The following is an 11,756-nucleotide window of genomic DNA, read 5'->3' as shown; positions in this document are numbered from 1 at the left end:
TTCAATAATGACACCACTGTAGACTTTCCAAAAAATGTTTTTATCAAACAGCCTCAATGAAACCAACACACGTTTTTACAGAAGAAGTCCAGGATTTCTACAGACAAGGATTAGAAAGAGTGCACTGACTGTTGGGACTGACCATTAAACGACTCCATCCTGGACACACGCTCTCATATCTGCACAGTCACAGATGTAGATCAGTGTAGATCATTTAAAATATTAATGCCAACAAGGAAAGACATTTTACACAAGGAGTCAGGAACCTACTACAACACATCAAACAGTTGTTTATTAAATACCAAACTTTTTACAACAGCAACAGTTCAGTCTGTTTTATGTGGGAATGTAGTGAAGGAGACAAATGAAAACAAGAGTCGACAGCCATGCTAGCAGCTCTGTGTGGCTGTACCACTGCGCTGTGATGTTTAGCTAAATGCTAAACATCAGTAAAATGTTCACCACGCTCACCAGCTAAGTCTAGCGTGTTAGCATGTGAAACATTTAATAATTAGCATTAAACATATAATACAGCTGAGGCTGTTGGGAAATGCCATTAGTTCAGCACATATTTGGTCATCAACACACTTGAATTTTGATCTGATGGTGGCGCTTGATGAAAAGTCAGTCATTACAATTTATCCCGAGGGTGGGCTTGAATGTGTGAAGCACATTTCATGGCAATCCACCCAGTAGTTGTTGAGATATTTCAGTGGAACGACTGACAGACAAAGCCATACACAGAGCCTTGGTGCTAGAAACTAATTACGATCTACATATTGCACAGATTACAACACCTGGGACATATGAAGAAAATACTCAGCCTCAGCATGTGTTGTGCATGTGCGATGTCTGAAGTATTATTTCTTAACAAAGTACTGCTTCAGGGTTGTATTCTGACCTTGGTCCTTACAAAGCAACATTTTCTCTCAGTCACACCAACGCAGGCCGTCGACTCACAAACCAACAACTCCTTCCCCGAAGTTATTCGAGCCTATGAGGAGAAATTAGCTACACGTACATGAACTTCTACCAGAGGGTATCGTCAGAGGGTCTTCATGGTCACGGTGCCATTTCAAGCTCCAGATGTGACGGTGTTAGAGCAGAGGGCAGCTCTGTGCTGCAGTCACAGTGCCACAGCAACAGCAAACACACTGACCACACAGTACATGGTGCGATTCTCCCACCTCACTGTGCAGCTTCCTGAAAGACAAATACACAGGAGACGTTACACAGCGGTCTACGCCGAGTTTCTAATCTGGCTCTGGTGAAAAGTTCTAATGAGATTATATGTAAAGTGCATTTCTGCACAATTTATTTAAAGATTTGAACATAACGCAGTTACTCAAACCAGGTAATTACAGCTGAAACCATTGATTTTGGCTTTATCCAGAAATGCTTGTGTAGCAGAAAAGACTGATCTGTTTGGATGTAATCTATACAGTGCACATACAATTAAAAATAATCAAAAACATGGAAAATACCAGCAGTTACAGCCGTCATCAAACAGTCCAGTTATGATCGACTCGGAGCAGTTTTGTGTCACAGGACTGTCTCCACTTTTTACTTTTGAAAAACTACAATTTTATTTCCATAAGATTTAGTCACAAGTTTAAATTTGTATTTTCAATTCACATGTTAGACTGTTCCATCAAAGTTAAAATTGCTCTCTCACCGTCGGTGGCCGTGTCCCAGTAGCAGGAGTTGGCTGTGTGCAGACCGGCGCCGCTCTTCTGCATGATCGTACAGTTTACTGTGAAACATCAAAGAGCAACGTTACTGAATCACATTCAAGCTCTACATGTCAACATCATGTCCTGTCATCTGGTATTACTGTATACGACGGGCAGTGAGTTCACCTATGTATTTGAATGGCCGTCCCTGTTTCACCAGATGAGTCAGGCAGTGCTCCACGATGCTGGCCGTCCACTGGTTCACTTTACTCTGGTTATAATCTGTTCCACCAATAACACCTTCAATACACTGAGACAGAACCACACACAGAGAAAGAGTCACATACACTGTCATCACATCAAAGAGTGGATTTATAATTAAACAGTTCATTCGGGAATAAAAAGGTACCTCTTTAACTGAGATACTGGCCTCGTCAGAACTGAAGACAACCTGCAGGACAATAAAACTCAGTCAGTCTGTGCAGATGATATTTGACAGGGCAAAGTTGAATGATCTCAGAGTTTACATCCATACGGTGCATACAGATACACAAACACAATTACATTATAGCAAAAGTGAATAATGAGAATATTCAAAATTAGCTCCACCAACCTAAACAAACTACAACAGTAAATCCTGCTTTTACATAAATGAGTAACAACCTATTGATATAAAATCACGGGGGCCATTTTTCTTTTACTTCTCATTCTCGTACATTTTCTTGATTATACTTACGTACATAACATTTTCAATACAGGACTTTTACTTATAACAGAGTATTTCTACATTGTGGTTTGTATTTTTACTTAAAAAATCGGTATACTTCTTCCATCACCGCAATCATGTGAGATCTTTTCAAAGAAACTGAGCTAATGATAAAAAACGATAAATGCGAGTGTGACTGTAGGGTGTAACTTGTTGTCCCTGACTTTATATTTACTTAATGAATGTAAATATGACGACTGGGACCACACCCCGATGGAAACACCGTTAGCCGCAGCTAACTGGCTATGCTAGCTGACTAAGCTAACGTTAGGTAACTGGTACGTCTTAGTCGTGTTAACCGCGGAGCTTTTCAATAGTTAAATGTCATTTAAAATAACTATACCTCATCTCCAGAGTTATATTCCTCCATCGTCACTGACACTGACAAGGCAGTCTGTTATCCTTACTATCACCGGTGCTTGTCTGCGTATTAGTTATTGTTCCTGTTCACTTCCGGTTATTCACAGACAACGAGCCCAGAAAAGACTCTCCCTGAAGCTGCTACCTCTGTTACTCTGTCGCCTCACTGTGGTTGAATTCAGACACTACACAACCAGACCAGGATTTTCTTTAGAGCAGCGGTCCTTAACCTTTTGTGAGCAACTGACCGGTTTCACGTAAAGCAATAATTTGTCGGACCGGCATAGAAACGAATAAAAACAAGTTATTAAAAATACAACTCACCATTACCCTGAATGTAGTTGTAATTAGTCGGAGCCCTGCGCTTGTTTCTCTTCAACGGGAAGGCTTCATTGCCTCATTTGCGAGCCTGTCGCCACATATTACCCAGAGCGGGCTTAGTGCGTGAAAATCACCTGAAGCGATAAACCCGTATTTTAAGTCGGACTGCTGATATTGTCTCTTAAATGCAGCTTTTTTTTTTTTTTTTTTTTTTTAGGAAGCTGTCGGCTCCCTTTCTTCTGTCTCATCATTGCACTCAGCAGTGCAATGTGATGAACATAACTGATTATTTTCTCATCTTTATTGGTGTGGTTATTTATTTAACATGGAGAGTGCACACTGATTACTGCTGTAAATGCACCACAGATCATCAGCCTAACGCACAATGTCTAAGTAAATATATGCATGGAGTTTGATAAGAAAAGGGAAATTTAATGTTAGCAAAGACGACACAAACATAATAAAAGGAAGAAAAGAGGCACAGGAAAGGTAAACAAGCTGTATGTGTGATATTATGTTTCCACCCCTCCTTTTCCCCGGAGATGACCAACCCATTTATTGCAGAAACATACAGAGCTATTAAATAAACTGTCACTCTGCAGCAGAGCGGGCTGTTCCTCCGGCCATAAACACAGAAATACACTCCCCCAGAGCATCTCAGCAGGGAAATCCATAATACATAATGTACCACCGGTGACAATGAGGAGTTTCCTGAACCCGTTCGGAGCCCAGCACTGCACCTGATGACCCAGTTTAATTGGTGTGTTTCACAAAAAACAACAGGAGTCCAAGTTTGTGCAGAAACAATTGTCGCATTGTGAAAAATAAGCCTGTTTGTGAGGATTGCGTGTATGCTCTCTCTCTCTCTCTCTCTCTCTCTCTCTCTCTCTCTCTCACACACACACACACACACACACACACACACACACACACACACACACACACACCACGCCCCCTCCTGTCGGGAACACCCTGGCTGTGGATCACTGCCTTCAGACGGTGCCGAGGCGCGCCGACACATACACCCTCGCACGGACCCTGATCCCCGGACTGACGGTGCAGCCCATCGCCGGCTCCTCACCGCTGTCCGCAGCCTGCAGGTAAGACACCGCCGCTCTGCAGGTCAGCCGGCAACACGCCGGGACACCAAACACTACCGCGTTTCCTCTGGCATATGGCACAGTCAGCCGCTGCCGCTGGTCTCCCACTTCATAGAATATTTCATTTGTGTTTTTTCCTTCCCGTCGGGGGGGCGGGGGTTGCTGTCTGTCCACCATCACGACCACGACCCCGGAGAATTAGTCACCCATCAATGGGACTAGACAGCCCACTTCCCGGATAAAGTTAGGCGCGTTTGGGCAGGTGCAATGCAGCAAAAGGCTCCTCTTGTCGTTTCCAGTTGCCTCCACTGGATTCGGTAGATTAACCTGCAGTCAACTCAGGTAAATTGAATCACCTGCTGTGAATATGTTGCATTAATTAACTTCAACTGCAAGAACCCAGAAGACAGCGTCATGTAATGATATAGAGGGCAGTAGTTAGACTAGAATACGGTGGTTTAGATCAATTGATCACCTGCATTTTACAGCAATGATAAGAAGTGACTGAGAGAAATCACCTTTGATATGTGTGTGCCTCACGGCTGATAATTAATGATGACCTTGTGTGTGATGGTTTCCTGTGGAGTGACCGGGACGTCTCAGGGCTTTTCTGGACAGACTGGTGTTTCTGGAAAGGCTCACAGTAATAGTCTCAGGATGCTGCCGAACGTCTGCAGGGCTGCTTGGTTTCCTGGCTCAGTGTTCAGGAGCAGGACCGGAGAGGTGTGAAGTACTCTGGTGGGGTTTAGCCTCAGATTAGTCGGTGTTCTGCTTGTGTTTGATGCTGCCACTCACAGCACTTGTGGGGAAAATAGTGATGTGAGGTGTGAGATCCAGTTAAAGATGAGAGGAAAGGGGAAGCAGCTTATGGGGGATGGCTGTCAGCGGTGGGATTTGAAGCTTCTGTCAGGAACCAGCAGTCCTGATAGGAAGGTTTACGTGATGTATACATTACATAAGGGGTGAAGGGCTGATAGGTTTGATTGTTCAAGTTGTTTCCAGCTGCATTATAGTTCATTAATCTTTTTTTTTTTTGAGGAGCTGATTAATAGTCTGTTCTAGAAAATGTCAGAAAACAGTTGAAAAGCAAAACACTCGGTTTACTGTCAAATAAGACAAACAAAAGCAGTAAATCTTTGCAGGTGAAAAGATACAGATTATGAGAGGAACACGAGAATGTTTGACAAACAACCTGAAGATTAGTCAGTTCTGTACATCAGTATGTCAGTTTGTTCAGCACTGACTTTCACAACTGATCGATCAACAAATTCTTTCAGCTCTAAATCAATGAATTATAAGAAAAGTGTGGAAACGATGTGTGTTTTCGTCGACCACCAGACCATTCGAAGTGACAGAGAAAAGCAGTTAAGCTCAAAACATGTGGACTAATTCAACATCACAGCTCACTCTTATTTACTGTAGTCATTTAGCATCAAGTGGTACACTTTCATTCGACACTTTAAGCAGCTAATGTACTCTGAATATACAAAAGCCAATTCAGTGTAGCAGAGTGGCTATTAGCCCTGTCAGACGGGGCGGCTGCTGGACAAAGTGGCTACTTACACTGACAAAGCCGCTGTTTTCTGTCAGTCAGCAGTCTTGAGCCTGGCTGGCAAACGTTAGGTGTGTGTGTTCAAGGCGGGAAACAGCTGCGAATGAAAACAGAGCAGTTGTACTAACGAGTAAAAATAACACCCATGAGCTAATATATTATCATCAGTTTCATTATGAAGCCCTGGAAGGGGATGTAATATTAAAGTAAGCAGTCTCTTGAAGGTTTGCATACAGTATGAGCTTTCCTTCTAGTGTCATGGAGAACCAAGATGTTACCATCCCTGACAAATTTTACATCACTGTGCCTTTGCTGTGTAAGATATCCTGCTTTGCTATAATTTGTCATAGTGACGCTTCCCTAAATTGGTTCATTTGGCTCCTATGAGCAATAGATGCAGTATCTGCTGAGGCTGTTTTATCACTGTCACTGGGAGAGCGCCTCCCTAATGCTAACTGAGGTCTTATAGAGCTCCCACACTCAAGGCTGGAGGGGGAATAAATGGGCGCATGAGGGGGGGGAGAAGCAAGGGAATGGAGGGATTCCCTGATTTCTCTACACGCAGGCAGCAGCTCATCCAGCGGAGCAGAAAGAAGCCCTGGGGAGTGCAGTCACACAGCATTAGAGGTCTGCATCTGCAAGATCTGGCAAGGCAGAATAGAAGTGTGTGTGTGTGTGTGTGTGTGTGTGCGTGTGTCTGTCTCTGTGTGTGTGCAGGCACATACATTCACACATATCCTTATTATGGCAGGCACTTGTGTGACAGGCTGCAGCTCATCGTGCCAGACTGATATGCTGTGGCCTACAAAACCAAAACGCTCTGCATATTCGGTCACAACTGAGTTAAGACGGGAAGTTTTTGTGTTACAGTACAAAAAAAAAACATCATACCATAGAAACATAGAATTTCCATGAAAACAGCATGTAAAATTTGCAGTAGCTAGAAAAGTGAGGTGAACTGTATTTTGTTAGACAAAAACAGCAAACCAGACAGCTAAAACATGAACGCTGCATCAAATGGAAGCTAGCTGACGATGTACAGCTACACATTTATCTGGTAGTTACTGCATTTTTAAAGGGTTGCGTAGGTTCGATGGAAATAATTAGCAGGTTTCTGGCCAGCCTAAAAACTTCAAACCCCTTTTGATGACTGTTACAGCACCTCCTCTGTCTCTTATATAGATCTTTTTGACATTGTCCACTCGGAGCTGCAACAGACAAATGTTATAGAGATGGACTTCTAGTTTTCTATTAAAATGTGAGCCACATTGAATATTATTACTGATTTACGAGATCATCTGCATGATTATATCCAGATAAACTCTGCTGAAGACCTGAGCGGCTGTGATAAAGCTCATCTGTGCTGCTGCATTGAATAACGTGTGATCTCAGTAGTGCCGTGTTGTGCGGGGTTTCCCTGCCTCCCACTCGCTGATGCCTCTCCACGGCTCTCTAGTGTGTGCGTTTGATATGCAGCATATAGCCCTGTGCGGCCTCAGAGATACATCGTCCCCATTCAATCAGGTCGCAGCGAGGCAATCAGTGGAAGCCCGTCCACACAGCAACACTGCAGATGTGGGAGGGGGAAAAAAACACCTTGAAAGCAGAAATGCAATTTGGAGGCAGTGCTGAGAGGAATGACTCAGTTGGGTAATAGATTGCTGGTCAGGCTTCCTTAAACCTATAATGTGTATGGGCACATGCCTCTGTGGGCGCTCTGATGTTGATCTGAACCTCTGAGGGGGACTGTGGGCCGTGATGGGATGATGGGACACTTCACACTGCAAATCAGGCAAAGGTGTGGATGCAATTTACCAGTGCCAGCATCTTGACCAGGGTGTGCTGTGTGGAAAAGTCAACAGAGCTGAGTGTAGCCTACATCAAACACAGACATTAATTGGATGCATTGTTAGCAAGGCGCGCTCATCAAGGTGTCCATCAATAAATAGATTTGAACAGGTTAAGGCCAGCTGTAAGGACATCATTGTGTGTAGGGAACCTGCTGAAACTATAGTCACAGCCTCAGTGTTATGCAATGATAAACATTAAAACCAACAAGCTTGGACTGTCAAATGATTCAGTTCAGTGGAATATTTTTGCATTGATGACGCTGATTTGGTTATTAATTGATGATAATAATCCAAATGTATTTTAAACGTTTCATTTGAATTAAAGATTTAGATGAATTTCAATAGAAAAGTTCACTGCAGACATCAGAAATAGTAGTTTGATAAAATGTTCTTGACTGAAGGTCCACTTACTAGCTTAGTAGCTCTTTTCAGAGCTGTCAACTGTGACATGCAGCCAAAGGCTTTGGAAAAAGCTTCTGTAATAAGTGGAACAAGGCAAGAATATTTTGTTTGGGTTATTAAAATAAGATTTGCAAAAGACGCAGACATAATTGTGTAATGATGCAGAATTATAATGATATGTATGAGTAAAAAAATGAATGCAAAATGGTATATTGAGAGCTGTTAATGTGTTTAAGCTGTATAAAAAACAGTATAAAAAGAACAAGTGATGTCTTTACTGGGGGTTGTGTCAGACCTTCTGACAGATTCAGGCTAGCTGTTTCCCCCTGTTTCCAGTCTTTATGCTAAGCTAAGCTAGCCATCTCCTCACTCCTGCTTCATATTTAAGTGAATTTCCGAGGAAAGTCAAACTTAAAGTACATGACACCTGCACTGAACTCCATGTTAACCTTCGATTGAAGCCTTCAGGTAGAGGTTTGTTCTCCATCAGATCAAAATGAGCGCTCTTATCACTACAAGGTACAGAATCACATACTTTATGATGTCATCACAGGTGGAGACCCGCAGGTGTATGAAATGTGTTGTGCACATTTAAATCACATAATCTTGAGCGTTTATCATTCGTTTCAGTAGAATTTCTTGTTGACCTCAGCCATATTTGTAGAAACGGGCAAAGTCCACATTGAAATGTCTATTCGCAGCGTTGCTTCATACCACTGGGACTCGTCATAGTTTTGCCTGCTGAGACACAGAAGTTGTTCTTTTGTCTTTGACTTTGATGTCTCTTGAAGAACTTTTGGGTTGCCAGATTGTAAAAATGGCTTTTTAGAAAGTGTGAAAGCATGAATATTTATGAATGACTTAGCCATGCTAGCAGCATGACGCTCGGGACTGCGATGTTAGGCTATATCTGCTGGTTCAGTCTAAAAGATGAAACTCTTGAAGTTTTGTACAGACATTCATGGTCGTCAGATGATAAATGGTCCTGACTTTGGTGATCCCATGACTTTACCTTTAGCGCCATCTTGGGGTCGAGACATGTACTTTCAGTGAGCTTTCTCCTTTGGATGAATTATTATCCAATAACTTTGGTGAATTTTAAATCTGGAACCATCAGCAAGTCAAATTGGATTCAGAATTCCCATCAGCCTCAGCTGGGCTTTGTGTTTTATGTTAATCAGCAAGGCCATTTTTACAGCTTATTTCTAAACGGTGCCTTATTAAAGGGAGGTACTGAGGAAGCAGCTGATTGCAGAGTCTAAGTTTCTGGAGCATCAGTGAACTTTAAACAGACAGTTTCACCTACGTGAGAGAATTCATTAATTGTTTCTGGCTGCGCTGAGACACGGATCAGGATGCCCTTTGTGTCATAATGTTGTGTCCTCCAAATGTTGGTGGTTGCGTGCTGTGGTTTTTTAATTGATGCAGTTGATTTGGCTAAAAACTAGGATTTTCCTCAAGCATGTGGGATGCTGAGCACTCACATGTAGGACTGAACATTTTGTTGATTGGACTTTTATTTCCGTATGTGAATGAACGTCACAACCAGCTGAAAAGAGAGATCAATGGCCCGGCTACTGATCAGTGTGGAAGAGGGTTGACAAGTGGATGCTTATGCATGCTTTTTTCCCTTGATTCTGCAGATCCACCTCTCTAACAGCAGGTTGTCTTTGCTGCGAGCTCTCTATTCATCGATCTGGCCCACCCAGACACCTCTCTGTCCTCCAAACACTGAATTTCATTGCGCATCCGTCCCCTCCGTTTTCTCAGCTATGTGGTGGCACACAGCGTAATGAAAACGAAATGACACAGGGCTAATCTAAAAAATAAACCGTAAGCCATTAGCATCCACTCAGCTTTAAGTTACACATGCTGTTCGGTTGCTCTGATTAATGGTAACACTGCTGTGAACGCACACACACAAACACACACAAGCGCTTTCAGAGGATTCCCTTGTCTCCATTTGCTGGTAGTGCACTGAAGAGACAAAGTGCAGTAAAATGTGGCAGGCAAGCAGCTGTTAAACAGGAGTGAGTACCATGAAATATTCAGCCATGTTGGTGAAAAGAGAAGGAGCTGTTTATAACCCCGGCGTCTCTCCCTCTCCCTCTCCCTCTCCCTCTCCCTCTCCCTCTCCCTCTCCCTCTCCCTCTCCCTCTGTGTGAGGGAGAAGCAGCGGCAGCAGAGGCCACGATTGAAACTGGGTTAATGAGATCCAGCCTCGATCTAAAAACCTCTCATCTCTTGTTCTTTAAGTGCTCATAGTAAAAAAAACAGAAAGGGTTTCACTGTGGAAAGTTTTCCTGAAAGGGGCATATCATAAATGATCAACGACATACATGATCCCTCTGTTTTAGCCCTAGTTTTATCTGTTGATAATCTCCCTAGAGATCTGTTTCCCTGCGTTTTCTTCAGGGGGAATGTCTTCTAACAGTGAAAGTTGCTCATTTGATTCCCTACAACCAAAGATTTCATATACTCTGCACTGAATATGCGTGTGTTTGTCCAGCAACCAGACTGCCTGCACTTGAACCGTCTCACACTTTCTATCGCCAGCCCAAACAGTGCCAGATCTGCGGAGAAGATGGCAGACTGTGGTTTGGAATTTGGACCGTTTCTCTGTTGTTTTCGGTTTTGGCAGAACATGTTAGCTTGTTTCACGCTGCAGACATGGGAAGAGCTGATGATGCTGAGGATTGAGGGAGCAAAGGTCATCGCTTGTCTTTGGCGTCTCCGTCACCTGTCGCACAGAAGCTCTTGTCTCGCGTAATTAATTACATTAAGAAACAAGTAAGCTGATTCATCCGGGGTGTGTTGGAAACTGGGGGTGGGGGTGGGGGTTATAATACATAAGCATTCAGAATTGAATTTGAATTATTTGGATTTTTGCTGCAGTGCAAAAATGTGTCAGAGGTCTGTTATTTTAAACAGGTAATTGTCTTAAGAGCGTGATTTCCCTTTGCTGTTGTCATCAGCAGGTTTGCCTCCCATTGACTATTTAAACACGACACAGTTTACAGTGGAGAGGCTGAATCCTCTGCATCATGCTTCATGCTAGTAGCATGGCTCCAGGGATGGCTGTGTGGGTGATCGTCCTCTGCGTCGGTCCAGATGAAATATCTGAATAACTATCAGATTGATTGCCATGAACATTGCTGCAGACTTCCATGTTCTTCACCTGCAGAGTAACACACCAGGGAGCAAAGATTATTTTCATTGGATGGAGAGCAAATTTATTGGAGAATGCAGTATTTACAGTAAGGATTATATCATCTTAAATATTTATGATGCTAGAAAAGATTTCACAGGGCCCAAAGAATAGGAAAAAAGGTTGGAGGGATGTGTGATTATCACAATTTACGTGATGCACAAGGCCGATGTTGGTAATCCAAGGATGCCCACAGGGTGAATTGTGATTAAGTGTTCTCCTGACTTTTCATCATCCTTCAGCAAGTCAAAATGTATTCAGCATGTATTACGGCCAAATAGCTGCAAAACATTCACATTAGCATCAACTACACTTTGTGTTCAGTGCTATGTAGCGAAATACTTGTTAACACTCTAAATGAAGATGGTGACCATGATAAACATATCAGCTAAACATCCGCATGTTAGCATTGTTTTTGTGACCAAGATAGCATGCTGACGTTAGCTTTCGCCTCAGAACACCACTGTGTGCCAAATCAAAGCTGCTAGCTTGCCTGCAGGTTCTTATGCCAGACAGTGACTGTA

The 11,756-nt window shown here is 42.9% G+C and overlaps 2 protein-coding genes across 4 annotated transcripts in view; one reads left to right on the top strand and one right to left on the bottom strand.

Annotated features, from left to right (window-relative positions):
* Window positions 1-21: 21 nt before the first annotated feature.
* On the bottom strand, window positions 22-2,911 carry LOC139339957 (dynein light chain Tctex-type 3-like). Its single transcript, XM_070975431.1, has 5 exons — window positions 2,783-2,911; window positions 2,083-2,124; window positions 1,860-1,983; window positions 1,676-1,753; window positions 22-1,203 (listed from the first exon to the last, which is right to left on the bottom strand). Exons 1-5 carry the CDS (start codon window positions 2,807-2,809, stop codon window positions 1,127-1,129), a joined length of 348 nt encoding a protein of 115 aa, XP_070831532.1. The 5' UTR covers window positions 2,810-2,911; the 3' UTR covers window positions 22-1,126.
* A 1,169-nt stretch (window positions 2,912-4,080) lies between these two features.
* sytl5 (synaptotagmin-like 5) overlaps window positions 4,081-11,756 on the top strand; it is a 34,867-nt gene continuing 27,191 nt past the window's right edge. For 2 of the 3 annotated variants that reach the window (XM_070976255.1, XM_070976256.1), the window contains exon 1: window positions 4,115-4,220. The gene's annotated coding sequence lies outside the window, so the exon portion shown is untranslated. Of the gene's footprint in view, window positions 4,221-11,756 lie in introns of all 3 variants that reach the window. The other variant, XM_070976254.1, reaches the window with a different exon arrangement.

This window comes from Chaetodon trifascialis, chromosome 12, assembly GCF_039877785.1.
Source record: "Chaetodon trifascialis isolate fChaTrf1 chromosome 12, fChaTrf1.hap1, whole genome shotgun sequence".
Taxonomy (NCBI): Eukaryota; Metazoa; Chordata; class Actinopteri; order Chaetodontiformes; family Chaetodontidae; genus Chaetodon; species Chaetodon trifascialis.
The sequence above is the reverse complement of the archived record's forward strand: the minus strand, read 5'-3'. Positions and strand labels throughout refer to the sequence as shown.

What these genes read in the sequence shown, in the direction of transcription:
- LOC139339957 (XM_070975431.1), bottom strand. Translation starts at nt 2,809, where the DNA reads ATGGAGGAATATAACTCTGGAGATGAG. An exon ending in ACGGCCATTCAAATACATAG is followed by an intron (nt 1,754 to 1,859) that starts GTGAACTCACTG and finishes GATGTTTCACAG; the next exon opens with TAAACTGTACGATCATGCAG. An exon ending in CTGGGACACGGCCACCGACG is followed by an intron (nt 1,204 to 1,675) that starts GTGAGAGAGCAA and finishes TTTGTCTTTCAG; the next exon opens with GAAGCTGCACAGTGAGGTGG.